Here is a 16,408-nt window from a genome sequence, read left to right on the forward strand (position 1 = left end):
CGTAGACTAGGAAAAAAGCCTATTGTCATGAACCAGGGAGAGGATGACTCTGCAGAGAAAAGCCCATTTAACTATGTTCACCTTATTCCCAGTATATACTATGTTAATACCACCCCCACCCCACCCCCTGTAATACACCTCTCCTGGGCACTGGGTCTGGCAGAGACTGAGGTAGAGCCCTATGAACCACTTCTGCCTGCAGTGAGAGACTGGCTGCAAAGTGGCATCACCCCATCCAACCTAGTTAGAAGTTGAGAGATATAGCCTCTCAACTTACGAAAGAAGGGAGCTTGAGAAAGGGATTCTCAAACTCAAGCTGACAGTTCATGACACAGACCACTGTTGACACAGTGAACTGAATTATGAGTAGACTACAGTGCAGCCTTCAGATTGGCTGCTGGGTAGCACCCAAGGTCTTGAAAATTAAATGGAAGTTGAATCACGTGTACAAAAGCAAATCAAAACATACATTCTAAACCTAAGCAGTTTTAGTTCCTTATAAAAAAGAAAACAAGTACAGACCAGGGTCTTACACTGACAATGTCCTGGCTTCAACTATGAAATTATGAGTATGCTGTGAGGTGCTTCACCAGAGAAGACCACTCTGAGAAAGTTTGGCCAAATTAAGTCTTTTACTAGCTGTAGCTGGCCAGCAACTACACACGGGTGTCAGAACTGCCAAGCTGTCTTTTAGGGTAAGGTTTTATACAAAGAAACCATAACCAGGGGTGAAAAGTTTAAGTTCCCAAGCTTACAAGTAGAAAACCCCTTTAACAATTTCTATTCTGTTAAACAACAATTACTATTTTGCACAAGCAAGCCAAGCATAACCTACAGAAGCCATAAATCTGCAGTTAGGAGATGCACTCCAGGACATGATGACCCATTCCCAAGACAACCTGGGGTCCTGCTGACGTGCATTCCCATACCCTGGGCCAACTGCCTGATAATTTCAATATATGGGGGGGGGGGGGGAAGGGAGGGGGGCAGAGAGAGACAGAGACAGACTCTGACTATGTACCCCTTCCTGGCCTGGAACTCGCTATCTATACCAGGCTGGCCTTGAATTCAGAGTTCCACCTGCCTCTGCCTCCCAAGTGCTGGGATTAAGATGTATGCCACCAGGCCACCATACACGGCCTTAAATAGAAAATTTAAAATCACCAAAACAAATTCACCAGATGAGTGAGGTCAGTTGAAGAGCACAGCCAACACAACAGAATCAGTGAACTCAAACACCAGGAATTACCCAATATGAAGAGGTCAAATACTCAAAAAAGAACACAACCCTCAGATCACAGGGTTATAAATATATCATTTCTACTCTGTTCTATTACTTTTTTTTTTTGGTCTTTTCGATACGGGGTCTCCCTGTAGCACCAGCTGGCCTGGACCTCACTACATAGACCAGGCTGGCCTCAAACTCAGAGATCTGCCTCTGCCTCCTGATGCTGGGATTAAGGGCATGCATTACCACGCCCAGTTTATTCTATTACTTTCAGGAGAATCTGTAAGTCTAGCCTACACTCAGGGGGAGGATGCTGTCCTAATGACTAGGTAGTGGGATACCTTAGAGATCACCCACTACACAGTTTACAGCTCATGGTCAACTGACTTGGATACTAAAAAAATAGTTTTGAAATGAAAGCCCTAGATAGAAAATTAAAGGACCAATTACCAAGGTGAATTTCTCATCTACAGGCAGGCTGTCATGCTGTCCTGATAACTCAAAAGTCTTATGAGCCTCACCCATGTTACAAGCCTAACACACACCAGCTAAGGGTGCTGTCATTCTTATTCAGGGATCCAAGCTAATAGGAAACTGTTACCTAGGATAGAGGTCTTCTTTTAGAAGGGGAATAAAATTCTCTGTCTGGAAATCACGTACGGCACTTCTGCATGCAAGGAACTGGTTGTTAGTTTTCCAACTCTGTGTTAAGATACCCGAGATTAACTGGGCATCGTGGCACACACCTTTAATCACAACACTTGGGACGCAGATCTCTGAGTTCAAGGTCAGCTTGGTCTACCTAGTGAGTTCCAAGCCAGCCCCACTATAGGGAGACCCTGTCTTAAAACAAACAACAACAACAACAAAAACCTGAGATTAAGAACTTTTTGAGGAGAAAGGGTTATGATGGCTGAGTTTTAGTGGTTTCAGTACACGATCAGATGGCTCATTGGTTTTTAGCCTGTGATAAAGTGGTATATCATGATGCAATCACATGGCAAAGGAAGTGTTACCTCACGGTAACTGGGAAGCAAAACAAGACAAGAACCTGGGCACCACCTCCTAAAGATTCCACTGTCTCTCAATCATGCAGTGATGTGGGGACTAGGCCTTTAATACATGGGCCTTTGGAGAATATTCAAGGTCCAAATTGTAGCACTCTGTCCCTGACTCCAAAGACTCATGTCCATCTCATAAGGCATTAGGAGTCCCCACAGTCCTAAAGTCTTTTGGAGCCCAACTCCATAGTCTCTCCTGACATTGATGGCAAACTTGTAGCTGTGAGCCCCTATAAAAATAAAAAGAAATTCACATACTTTTAACAATGACAGGACAACAGGCACAGGACCCAAACGTTCCTATTCCAAGAAGGAGGAACAGCAGCACAGAAAGGATCAGACTGAAGCAGGAATGAAACCCAGAAAGGCAGGCAGTGGCTCCTAAACCTCCATGTCTGGCACCTGGAGCACACAGAGTCACAATGTGCGCTCCCAAGGCAACCATACCAGGAAGCCCCACTTGGAGACTTTTTTTTCTTCTTTTTCTTTTTAAAGACAGAGTCTCCCTGTAGGCTCAGCTGGCCTGGAACTCTATGTAAACCAGACCAGACCAGACTGGCCTCTATCTCACAAAGATTTTCCTGCCTCTACCTCCTGAGTGCTAGGACTAAAGGTGTATGCCACCATGCCTAGTCAGTCTATCATCTTTAAACTCTGCCTCCCATAAAGTCTCAAGACATGGAAAGAATGTATCCAAATTCTGTGCTATACTGGGCTGATGAGATAGCTTTGTAGGTAAAGGCACTTGCTGCCAAGTCCGGGGCTACAGGGAGACCCGAGTTCGATCCCTGGAACCCACATAGTGGGAAAAGAAAACAGACTCTGGAAAGTTGTCCTCTGACTTCCACATCATGCATGAGATAAACAAAAACATAATAAAAAAATCTAACCCCCCCCCAAAATATAGGGGGCTAGCAATGCAGGTTAATGGTAGACTGCTTGCCTAGCCATGACATGCATACCCACTTCCCCAAATTGAGTGTTCAGAAATTTTTTTCAAAAGGAACAAATTCCACCCAGTGAAGTGGCATACAACTTTAATCCTAGCACTTGGGAGGTAGAGGCAGGTGGATCTCCATGAGTTCAAAGCCAGACTGGTCAACAAAATGAGTTTCAGGCCAGCCAGGGCTCCATAGAGAGATCCTCAAACAAAAACAAACAAGAACAAATTCTGTGGCACAGTATGAAAGGATAACAGTCTACTTTCCAAATAAGAAACCTCATGAACATAACCTGTCAGCACTGTTATCTTCTGAGCTCACTGAGATCATCTGTTAGATCTGCTACACCATTTGGCTTCTCTAGCCTCCTTCTCTAAACATTTCCACATTCCTGCACTTGTTTCAGAACCTTCAGGAGAAAATCTGCTTACTGAGCTACATCATCAGGTACTTCACAGTACCATTTTTCAGAGTCAGCTTTCTGTCACTGTGACAAAATATCTGCAATCATCAGTTCAGTGAAGAAAAAGGTTTATGTTGACTGTTTCTGAAGTTTCGGTTTATGACTGTATGTGACTTTGTTGCTTCAGGCTTGTGATAGAGCATGGGTGCACTTACACACATGCAGGCAATACACTCATACACATAAAATAAAAATAGTAAATTAAAAAATTAAAAATATTCTAACATCTGAAAAATGAAGCAGCACTCAAAATAAAAAGAACTTAAGGTAGAAATTGCATGTAATAGGTTCTAGGGAGATGACTCGGCAGTTAAGAACACTTGCTGCTCTTTCAGAGGACCTAGATTGTTTCCCAACACCCACAATGGGTGGCTCACAATTCCCTGTAATTCCAGTTCCAGGAGATCCAACACCCTCTTCTGGCCTCTGTGGGTACCTGCACACACATGGTGTACATACAGACATGCACACACATATCACATACATATAATCTTAAAAAAGAAGTTGTACATAAATAATATGCTCTCATTTTGAAAAATATTCCCATTTACAATTAAATTGAGGCTGAAATTTGTCCTTAGTGTGTCAGACTTCATTCAGGCTTTCATTACCAAAATCATAATAAAAATACCTGCTTCAATAAAGACATGATGAAAACCAACAACTGAATCATAAAAATGCATAATACAAGTTAGGAGAATGTAAAAAAATAAAGCAAATGAGCAGTTTTCTGATCATAAAATATTTATTAAGGTATACTTTAAGGAATATAGTGAATATAAAATTTAGGATCACAATATGAAGCAATTTAAATCTTCTGAAAAGTCAGCACAGCCCTCATAACTCTGCAGATGTAAAACCATTAGTAAGACTCACTAAAAGCAGCTTGACTAGCACAGAAGTGGCTTTACATGAACATTTACAACTAAAGCATTGGAATACCTCTGCAATTGCAAAACCACACCACATTACACTAATGTAGCAACAATGCATTCAAATTGTTCTCATTAGTCATTAGTAGTCAATTTGCATAAAACACCAGAAAAAAGCACAATGAAGATCACAAATGGGTTAAAAAGTGAGCCTGTCCTTGCAAAACACACACTGATGGAAGAGACATTTTAAAAAGTATGCATATCACAGAAGCTGTGTTCATTCTAACAATTTCATCTGTCATTTCCTTTCCTGTAAAAGCAAATTACAAGAAACAGGCACAACTAATATTTGGGAGGCAGTGTGTAGCTAAAATCTCATTTAACTAATTATTCAATGATTTTTAAAATCCCCATAAATCTTTTCTGTCCTGAGGTAGTTGCAAAATAAAATCATAACTTGGGTATCAACTACAGTGGAGGCTTTGACTTTTTATTCATTCAAGCTAGTTGTTTCGGAGAAGAACTACCTTTTGATATTTAAAAGACAGTTGAGAAATGGGCCTCTTACTACACACACAAGATGGTGGCTATGTGGGAAAGAGGAGCAGCTGGTTCAGAGGTGAGAGATCCAATCCACTATTGCTTCAACCCTCCCACTCATTGAGATTGTTTATTGTCCGAAAAGGCGGCAGAACAACACAGAAGTAGAGAGATCACCGTCCTTTGCTGTAGCCAGGGAAGAAAAGGTCAAGTAGACTCTGGAGAATCTTGTTGGGGATCATGATGTAATTCTGGCCGAGATCATGCCGGCAAGCAGGGCAGGAGAAAACCTGGGCCTTAAAGGAGCGCTGTAAGCAATCCTGGGGGAGAAACAAAGAAACACATCACAGAGAGACACACGGGGTGGGGGTGCGGGGGTAGGGGGTCAGACACAGAACAGCTTCAATGATATTAAAATAACTGAACAAGCCATGCTTTTAAATAGAAACTAGACACTTTCTCTTGTAACGAGAGAGGGATGGGATGAACAGCTATGAAGGCCTGAGTCTTATCTATGATACCTACATTAATGGCCTTACTAACACATACTGGGAGACTTTAGGCAAACAATTTAACTAACTTGTATTTCCATTTCCTCATCCAGTATTGTTAGAGTATGCATACTTCCCTTCCCGCTATCCTAATCTTCTAGGTTGAATTTAATCATGATAGAACCCTAAAGGAAAAAAATTCTTAATTCTCTTGCTCAGAACTAAGTTTATATATGTGCATGTGTCTACGTATATACATTTGTTTTATTTTATTAATTTTATTTAACATGGTCTTGCTACATAGCCATGACTGACCTCAAACTCAGAGAAATCTTCCCACCTTGGCCTTGAATACTGGGATTAAAGGTGTGTTCCACTGTACCCAGCCTTAAGTTATATATTTTATCAAATCACTAAACATATAATTGGTCCTCTAAAAATACATTTAATTGTACTAAACATAAAAAACTTACTGACACATGGTTAGGCATGCATACAAAATACAGAAGTTTGTTTACAGTTACAAAGGACACTGCAGTTCTGAAGGTAGGACAGGGCACAAAATCACTACTTGGTATAGCCAGATTCTAATCTTGGCTTAGCGGAAGCTCAAATTTTCCTTTAACATCACATTGACAGCATAATATTCAATTCATCTAAGCATCCTGCGGAAAAGGATCCTTTTTAGGCTTCTTATTAAATTCATGGAACTACCTTGGTTTGAACTGCAATCTATGAAACACATGATGGCTATTACAGAGAAAAGAACCACAATTTCCTGTTCACTTCCATCTTTCCTCAATATTTCCAAGCACAGTAAAATATCTCAAATTATATATATTAGAGTTATATTACTATGGAATTTAAAAATACATTTACCATCAAAATGTAATTAAATGTTTTGTAACTACTGAATAGTTACCGAAGGGTCCGTAACTATTCTTCATGGAAAAATGGTTGTTCTAAAAGCAGGTGGACTCTACTGCACATCAGGCCTATCAAGGGAAAGTGAGAGTGGAAATGCACCCACCTTACAGACATTGTGCAAGCATTCTGTTGTCACAGGCTGATAAACTAGTTCCTGGCAGCAGACACACATAAAAGATTGTTCCAATTTTTTCAGAAAATTCTATAATAGTACCCAAAAGGAGGGGGAAAAAAAGATCAGAAGCTCATATAATATAGTAATGAAATTCTAAATGATGAGGGCAGGGAATAGTGTTGATCACATTTAATGTTATCTATTAAGAAAATCAAGTAGGGACCACCCAAAACAAGCAAATATGACAGAAACTGAGGACACTTCTTCAGTCCCTCCAAGCTTCATATTCTCACACATATTTAATTTTGTTTGCTGTCATTTTCATTTGAGTGTTGTATTCTTTTTACTATTTTTTTTGTCCTCTGGCTTCAACATGTGTCATGGCCTGTGTGTTGTGTGCACACACATGCACACCCATGCATATATACATATAAATGGTCAAGGGTGCAGGGATATAGCTCAGTAGTATAGCACTTGCCCAGCACCTACAAAGTTCTACATTAACTCCCCAGCACTGTGAAAACAAAAAAACAGAGGCACCTCTCAAGATCTTTCAGTACTGATCATATTTTCGAGCTGTAGTCTCCACTGAAAAGTATTTGAGCATATTAAATACATTATCCAGTTAATCTTTTCTTGTTACAAAAGCAGAATGTTTTTTAAAACTAAAAAAGAACTAAGCAATACTCTAGAATCTAATGCCACAAGAAATCTGTTTATATTCTTGAGGCACTCTGTAGTATTTTGTCTCAGTTCCCAAATCCTGTATTTTCCTGGTGGGAGTCTTTACTTAAAATGAGGTAAAACTACAGAAAGGAGAGACACTTAGGGCAAACATAACCAAACAAATGATATATATCTTCAAAAGCCATTAATAGTCTCATTTTACCATGGCTGTTTGTGTCTTTTAAACTAAAAAAAGGGTGGTTTTGAAAGTCTGAGCCTCTCTGTGATTACTTACAGTAATGATGGCGCATACACTTTCCTTTTTAATAATAAGAGTGGAATTTATAAAATTTTCAAACTAAAAACAACAAATATCACATGTCAAAAGATATCTTAAAACTAAATGGTATTTTAACATGGATTATGAAAGTCAAGGGAATTATAAACAAATCACTAGTGTAATACATTAAAAGAATATACCATTTATGAGAGCTGCTAAAGGCCTGGGGCCACATCTGTGGGATGGCCCAGCCCACTGTGGGTGGTGCTACCCCTGGGTAGGTGGTCCTGGGTTCTATAGGAGAGCAGGCTGAGCACAGGCCAAAGGAGCAAACAAGTAAGCAGTGTTCCTTCATGGTCTGTGCTTCCTGCACTGGATCCTCTCAGTGATGAACTGTTAAGCTGAGGGTGCTCCCCAAGTGGGTTTGGTCAGTGTTTTTATTACAGCAATAGAGAAACAAACTAGGACAACAGCTTAATATGAAATCCACACATTAACCTTATTAGTTATTTTTCACTTTAAAACTTAATGATTACCACTTCTGGGTGGCATTCAAGGACTCACAGTCCTAACAGGGCTGGTCCTTAGGACATCAACTGCAGTGTGTTACTGCTGCCAGGAAATGAACTTCCACTGGGAAATGGAATGAATGGCTGTTCATAAATGGGTTTGGTGGGGGAGCTACTGGTCCCTTTAAGACCAACTGGCAGTCATCCTTTGCAGCCCAGGGCTAATGATTAAAACCAGCTGAGAAGCTAGGGGACTGTGGGTCACCCAGAACACCAACTACTAGGTGAGGTTGTTGGTTGAGGTGATAAGGCATCCTGAGCCCAGGAATTGGGCAGGCTGAACCATATGGTAAGATACTGTTTCAACAGTTGTGACCACGTGACTCATGTAGGCATTAAGGAATAGGAGCCACACAAGTTTACTGTTTGCAGATTTAATCCTTTTGCAGTGGAGGTTTGGGGTACTGTGGATTAAAAACTTAGGTTCTAGCACATGCTTGGCATGAACTTAACTACTGAGCTATATCCCCCAGGCCTCTAATCATTTAATGAGCTACTATTTACAGTGTTTACTGTGTGCCTGGATTATCACAGTCTCACCTTTTTTTTTTTTTGAGACAGGGTCTCACTGTGTAGACCAGCTGATCTGGAATTCCCAGAGATCTGCCTGCCTCTGTGTCTCCCTGCTGCTAGGATTAAAAACATGTGCCATCATGCCTTCCTCAATTTTACCTGTTTGAGGCATGGGTGAATCCCAGTCAAAAAGCTACATCTGGTTGGTGGAGATGTAATTTCCCAGAGAGAGATGCTCGAAGTGGAGGCCCTTGCAAGTGCTTACATGAGTGCAAAGTGATTCCATTATGTGTGTGAGCAAGGCCATCTGTGACCCTCTCTTGACTTTGGAGTAAGTAGTTAAAACTAGTCAAGTTCCAGGGAAGCTGGTGCTATAGGAAGATCCCGTCTCAAAAACCAAACCAAACCAAACAACAACAAAACCAAACAAAAATTTAATTACCAAAACAAGAAAAAAAAGAAAAATATTTATTTTTAAATTTAAAAAATTATGTGTGTATATGTCTGTGTATATATAAGTTTAGGTGCCCATAGAGGCCCTAAGAAGGCATCAGATCCCATGGACCTAGAGATACAGATGGTTGTAAGCTGACCCAGGTGGGTGCTACCAATCAAACTCAGGTCCTCTGTTAAGAGCAGTAGCAGCTCTTAACCACGGAGCCATCTTTCCAGCCCCAAATGAAAAATATTTAAGTAAATCAACACTGGTTTACTTTACTTCAAAGCTGAACATGAGATGAGTTTTGAAAATCATCCCAAACTACTTAAGACTTACACTATCACATAACTTTGAACTACAACACAATAAAAACTTTTCTGTTGACTTGAGGTTCAGCTGATTTTATTTTACAACTAAAAATTTTTTGACTTCAATGAATGTTATTTAATTCGGCATTAACACCTAAGGTTTAAAAATAAATCTATAGGTCTTTAAAATTTATTGCCTGCAGTTATTTCTCAAAGGTGGTGGAAATGGATTAGAAAACTAGGTAAGATAAAAGTTCAGACTGACTTGTGAAAATCATACTCTATAAAGAAGTGGTTTTCTTCTTGTTTTTTTTTTCTATTGTTGATATTAGAACATCATTATTATTTAGAAAAACTTTACATACAGGTCCTTCCACGAGATATGCAAGCACTTCATCCCATAGCTTCTGATTCTGACAGTCTTCTCTGATTAGGCGTTGCTGTTGAGGGGTGAGTTGGAAAGCCTCTACTGCTTCTGTTGAATCTGATGTCTTCAATACTTTGGAGGCACTTGGACACTCATCTAGGTTTATTTTTAAAATATGTCAGTAGATATTCACGGTTCTGCTTAGATCCACTGTTAACAAAAGTTCACTGGTTCTAGTACTTCTCAGAAGGAAGCTACCCACACGGAGTCTAGAATACCGACTATACTTGCTGTTGTTAGCGTTCTGATACCATTAAAATACACAGACCTATCCCCTCAGAAAATGGAAAAAAACCCACAAAAACCTTTTAATTTCTTATGAATGCCTAAATTTATTCAGTTACTCTCAAAATGTGTGCTATTAGTATATATACTCTGCAATCAGTACTCACCATCTGAAGGTGGCCTTTTGGTGGCTTCATTGGTCTGCTTCTTTGACTGTCCCTTTGCCTTTTTCCCTTCCTTATCTGAAGGATAACCAGCTGGATACTGATAAGGAGTGAAAAAGCGAAAGGTAGATTTAAATTCCACAGAGCAGAGAGGCTCCAGATCCCAGTGGAAAATTTTAAAGGGGAGGGGGGCAGTTGTTTATGCTTTCTCCAAACTTAATTTACACAAAGCAAATATATATTTAAAGCATTCAAAGGGCAGAACAATTAAACTCCAAACTCTATGTAAAGCCAGGCACTTTAACAATTTATAATTTGATCTTAGTTTCCCATGTAGAAGAGAGAAATCATCATATGCTTTGGTGAAGCCTTGAAAATTTTAAAACTCGACATAAAATGAGGATCAAACATGAAGCACAAGAGCTGATAATCAAATAGATGATATTACAGAGTACTGTGGCATGAAGCTAAAAGAAAATTAGGAGCCAAATTTCTCATCTCCCAAAATTGGAGGTGAGGAGCTTTTTAAGGCCAAATGTGACTAAGTTAATTATTTAATTTTCTATCATCCAAAGGTTAGAGTTAAAGGAACACATTCTACCTCTTACCATTATGTATTAATGGCTACCTATTTGGGGAAAAGGCATGATTTTGTGACAGTGTCATGTGGAAAGCTCAATTTGTTTCTGGCTTAACATGCTATGATTAACTGATCATAGTGACTTTTGTCTATATACTTTTCTGCTCAGTTTCAAATCCTACCTAGAACAATGAATGTTCTGAACATTGGACAATGAATGTTCTGAACACTGGCACCTGGAAAAATCTTTTGAAAATGGATTTGGCAAGTTAAAAATAAATTTAGTCACAGAAAAACTTAAGTTGTTTTAACAGCTGAAGGATGTCATTTAAACAGTCATTTTCAGGAATTAAAAAAGACAGACTCGGGGCTGGAGAGATGGCTCAGCAGTTAAGAACACTGGTCGTTCTTGCAGAAGACTGGGGTTCAAATCCCAGCAGCCACATGGCAGCTAACAACTGTCTGTAACTCCAGTCTCAGGGGATCTGATAGCCTCTTCTGACCTCTGCGGGCATTGCACGACATGGGTGCACTTACCTACATGCAGGCAATACACACATACACATAAAATAAAAATAATAAATTAAAAAAAAAACTGTAAAAGAAAAAAAAAGAGACAGACTCAAATTTACATAAATGACACACATTCAACCTCCATGGGTGGCCAGACACTTCCCACAGTTCAACCCTTATAAATGTAGTGTGGGCAGAGCCAAGCGAAAAGACAGTGGTGGCTGGCTTTCTGGGAAGCCCAAAGATGGGACTAAAGTGAGATGAACTCAAACCCTACTCTGAAGGCAATGTCAGGGACAAAGTCTAGAGTATCCAGGCAGTAGAGGGGAATGCAGCCATACTGTCCAGCATGCACATAGAACAAACAAAGCCTTGTATGGGTGTAGAGCCGAGCAAGAGCTAAAAAGGAAATGATAAAAAACTCAAGCAGCTTTGCAGGGGAGAAAACTAGCGAGGAAAAACGAGAAAGGTAAAAAGCAGACCACTCCTGGAAGTCACCACTCTACCCTTCCCCTACCAAGAAATACTCCTGATGGTCACTAGGACAGAGTCTCAAGCCCTTCTAAACCTAAATTCTACGATTCCTTTTCCCTCATACATATCTAATTAGGAACATTTTGCTTTCCACCGACAAGTCCAGCGTTTTCCCAGCATGGTCCTAGGGCTATCTGACACCCAGGGAGCCACCTTTTGAATGGTTTCCTTCTGCATACTTATATATTCTTCATCTCTTACAGTCTACTGACCAACTGCTATGTGCTATGTCCAGTGCCAAGGCATGGAGACGGTATGGAGGGGGATATTCTTACAACACATGAGCAGTGCAGACAAATGGAATCTAACCTGCAAGCGCAGACATAATCTCCTTGATCGTTCTATTCCTTCTGAGGTCCAAGGAGCGGGTTCAACATCATCTCTTCTTAAAAGATACCGCCAAACCAAGAATCCATGGCTGGATGAAATCTCTGGCCAGTATTTCACCACCTGTATCATAATGCTTCAGTATTACATTGAAATCTAACATTTAGACTAATATAACACTGTATTAGTGGTTTAAATAAGCCTAACAGAATCAAATGCAACTTCAGAAGATATTTGCTTTGCTTTAAGAACACTGAATAAGAATACTAAATACTAAACACTAAATAAGATACTAAAATACTAAATACTAAACACCAAATAAGAATATTACTAAAACATTTTGACCTTATTTCCTAGCAAGATAATTCTCACATAAGGATATGATGCTATAAATTTAATATAGTAACAATTTTTTTTTTTTTGTCTTTTTGAGACAGGGTCTCCCTATAGCCACAGATGTCCTGGAACTCACTATGTAGACCAGGCTGGCCTTGAACTCACAGAGATCCGCCTGCCTCTGCCTCCCGAGTGCTGGGATTAAAGGCGTACGCCACCATGTCGAGCCAAATTAACAGAATTTTACAAATTAGGTAGAGAAAAAATGGTGGTAGTAGATTTCTTTATTTTTTAAACAAAAAGATACAAATCCATTTTTAATGTTATAATACATTCTACCTTAAAAATCTATTATAATCATTAAAATTAAAAGCATTTTGAGGGCTAGAGTGCTAGCTCAGCAATTAAGGGCATTTGCTGCTTTTGCAGAGGACCCAGGTTCAGTTCCCAGCACCCATATAGTGGCTAACAACTGTCTATAATTCTAATTCCAAGGGGATCTGAAGTCCTCTTCTGGTCTCCAAGGGCACTGCACACATGTGGTACACATACAACATGTAGACAAAACATTCATACATATAAAATAAAAATTAAACATTTTTTTAAAGTTCTAAAAGATGTATAATGATCAAGACCTATAACAATCAAATTACCTACATAGATTTACATACATAATATACACTTCTTTAAAAAATCTTGGGACTGGAAGTACAAGTAGCACTTAGTAGTGCAAGTGCTTACCTAGCATGTGTAAGACCCAGCTGTGTCAAACAAGAAACCAACAAACAAGAAAACCATCTTAACCAAAATTATAACTCTGCCCTTAGGAACTTCAAATCCCTTGAAAATATTAAAGTTAAAGAATGCACTTCATGAGCTGGAGAGATGGCTCAGTGATTAAGAGCATTGGTTGATATTGCAGAGGACCCAGGTTCGCATCCCAGCACCCACAAGGTCACTACCAACCATCATTAACTCCAGTTCCAGGGGATCCAACACTCTCTATGGCCCCCATGGACATGGCATGGCATGGGTGGCATTTATACACATGCATGCAAAGCATACACATAAAATAAAAATAAAAACTTATTTAGAAGGAGTACACTTCATTTAAAAGTGCAGCCAGGTGTGGTGGCGCATGCCTTTAGTCCCAGCACTCAGGAGGCAGAGGCAGGCGGATCTCTGTGAGCTCAAGGCAGCCTGGTCTACATAGTGAGTTCCAGGCCAGCTAGGACTACAGGGAGACCCTATCTCAAAAAGACAAAAAAAAAAAAAAAAAAAAAAAAAAAAAGGTAAAAATGCCAACTAAGCTGGTCTATTCTTTCCTCTAGCTCACTCAGGAGTTCTCTGTGGTGACCCTGTCTCGAAAGCCAGGGAATGACTAAGAAAATGTCATGCCAGAGAGAGTACCTTGTAAATGCCATCATATCTGTTGCCTTCTTCTGGAGCATATTTGCTGATCTTCCTCCCTTTAAAACTGCGTATCACTCTGACTGGCTTACCAGCTCTCCAATTCCGAGACTCTGCTCCAATTTTATCATCCAATGGAGCATCACAGTTTAGGGCCAATGCCCTAAAAAAAAAAATAAAGCAAAGTCTTTATATCAATTAATCTTTCTTCAAGTATATAATCGAGTCATTAGCTCAATTAAAAGGTGAATTATGCCTTACCTGATGGTTAAGATTCTATGATTCTTTCCATATTATTCCAGATAATAGGATTATGCTTTCCCCCACCAGCAGAGAAGACAAATCAGTTTTCTGATGTCACCCCCAAGCCAGGGGATTGGTTCTCAGATAGCCTGTAGGGTTCTTCTGAAAGTAATAACATCTGTGCCACGTATAATAGAAAACAACTAGAAATACATGGAATTTGCTTAAAATAGTCTTTGTTGAGGAAAGGGAAAATGTGGGAAACTAAAGCAAGTGACCGTTTTAATAGTTAATTTTTGATGAAGTGGGGTAAATTGCTGGATAATGTGGAAAGAAATCCAGAAAAAGTAATTTGCCAGTAAGGTACAAATGACTTTTCTAGGTCTGCTTTCCACATTCCAGACAGTAGGAATTCTGAAAAGTTTAAAGGATAAACAGGTGCATCATGAGAATATTCTTTAAAGGTCTCCATAAAATGATAAATTTAAGTAAGACTGAAGCATCAAAATGCTTGTGCTAAATCAGAACAATCTTGGCTCCTTGAGATCACTATAGTTTATTGATGATATACTGCCAAACAGGAACACTAGGCTAGAAGGAGCACATGTCTTAGCTGAATCTTCCTTACAAAGTAGTAGTAATAAGTCAGTGAGTGTAGGAGATATTACAAGAAATTTTGATGAGTATCTAGTTCTATTTAAAATATAACCATCTATTAAAATTAGGATACTCCTTCAAGATACCTACTTCCTAATTTAAGTGAAAGGAAAACATGGAGAATCACGTGAGCGTTAAAAAGTGGGCAGATTGGGGAGATGGCCCAGTACATAAACCACTTGCCTTGCAAACATGCTGACCTAAGTTTGAGTCCTACAACCTCTGTTAAAAAAAAAAAAAAAAATACAGGTCACACCCATGAGTATATGAGCAGCAAAAATTGGACTCAGTGGGAAGTGGTGAGATAGGGAGTGAATCTGAAAAGCAGTAGGGGGAAAATAGAGGGGAAATATGATCAAAATACATTGTATAGAAGTATGAAATCCTCAAAGAATTAATAAAAATATTATTTAAAAAATTCAAGTGGTAGTATGTGCCATATTGGGAAGGCAGGGACAGGTGGATTCCTGGGGCCTGCTGGCCAGTCAGCCTTATCCTTCTTGGTGAATTGCAGGCCATAAAGAGAGCAGTCTAAAAGGAGGAAGTAGACATCACCTGAGCAACACCACCTGGAGTTGACCTTCAGTCACTATAGGTGTATATACATAAGCATATGCGTGCGCGCGCGCACACACACACACACACACACACACAGCCAATGTGGTGAAATAGGATATGATGCAAAATACTTTTTCAGGGTGTAGTTCTTTTCATGTAGGCTCAAAATAAAATTCACCTTAAAACTATTAACAAGGAATCTCTTAACCATTGTTATTTACTTAAAGGAAATGAAGCATAACTTTTATAGCTGTGGCCAAACTAAAGTTGCTGAAGTCATCTCTTTTATCTAAACGGGAGACATTTAAAACCCTGGGAGGTATGAGAGAATATAGCCATCACCCTAGGGTTACAGTTCTATCTTATATGGAACGTGCATCAAGCTCTATATTGTGTATCTTCTTAAAGAGGTAGGATACATATTACTTCATATCACCAAGTGACATACTTTAAAGCTTACAGGTGTCTTTGATCATAATCGCTGTCATCCCTAACTCTGCCAGTTCACTTTTGGCTTCAGGCTATTCAAGAATGTAGTAACAGTCCACAAGGATGAAGTCAGGTTTAAAACAGGCAACAATTTTTTTTTTTGGGGGGGGGGGGTTTGGTTGTTCTACATATAGCACAACCAATGAATTGCCTCTAATGGCCCTGATAAAGAAAGGACAACCAGGATATCTTGCTGCCCTCTTCAATTTCTTAAAGTGGAATAGCTGTGAAGAAAAAGGAGCTAAGAAGCAAGAAAGGTCCAACAACTTCCTCTTGGCAGAGAAGCAAAAATGAATTGCACCGTACACTACTTGGTAAAGAGTATGTTCTGGGACCAAGCAAATGCCTTTCACTGCAGTTTTCATGCTCTCAAGGAAACAATTATCTCTGCCTTAGATTTGTGATTACAAGGTGCACACACAACCATCTGGACGTTAAGGCCTGTATGACAAACTGAATTTAAATTGCTTTCAATGCCCTTCATTTTAACAATCTTCCTTTTAGCACTAAACAATTTTATTGGTTATCA

The 16,408-nt window shown here is 39.5% G+C and overlaps 1 protein-coding gene across 2 annotated transcripts in view; it reads right to left on the reverse strand.

Moving 5' to 3' along the window:
* Positions 1 to 4,419: 4,419 nt before the first annotated feature.
* The window catches only part of Uhrf2 (ubiquitin like with PHD and ring finger domains 2), a 98,579-nt gene continuing 86,590 nt past the window's right edge, over positions 4,420 to 16,408 (reverse strand). Inside the window, exons 11-16 of one of the 2 annotated variants that reach the window (XM_008831099.2) lie at positions 13,933 to 14,095; positions 12,169 to 12,309; positions 10,236 to 10,332; positions 9,782 to 9,939; positions 6,630 to 6,728; positions 4,420 to 5,428 (exon numbers count right to left, since the gene is read on the reverse strand). In XM_008831099.2, coding sequence (XP_008829321.1) covers positions 5,282 to 5,428; positions 6,630 to 6,728; positions 9,782 to 9,939; positions 10,236 to 10,332; positions 12,169 to 12,309; positions 13,933 to 14,095 — 805 coding nt within the window. In that variant the 3' untranslated portion in view covers positions 4,420 to 5,281. The remainder of the gene's footprint in view (positions 5,429 to 6,629; positions 6,729 to 9,781; positions 9,940 to 10,235; positions 10,333 to 12,168; positions 12,310 to 13,932; positions 14,096 to 16,408) is intronic. The other variant, XM_008831100.3, reaches the window with a different exon arrangement.

The sequence above is a fragment of the Nannospalax galili genome, unplaced genomic scaffold, assembly GCF_000622305.1.
Source record: "Nannospalax galili isolate Female #2095 unplaced genomic scaffold, S.galili_v1.0 scaffold175, whole genome shotgun sequence".
Taxonomy (NCBI): Eukaryota; Metazoa; Chordata; class Mammalia; order Rodentia; family Spalacidae; genus Nannospalax; species Nannospalax galili.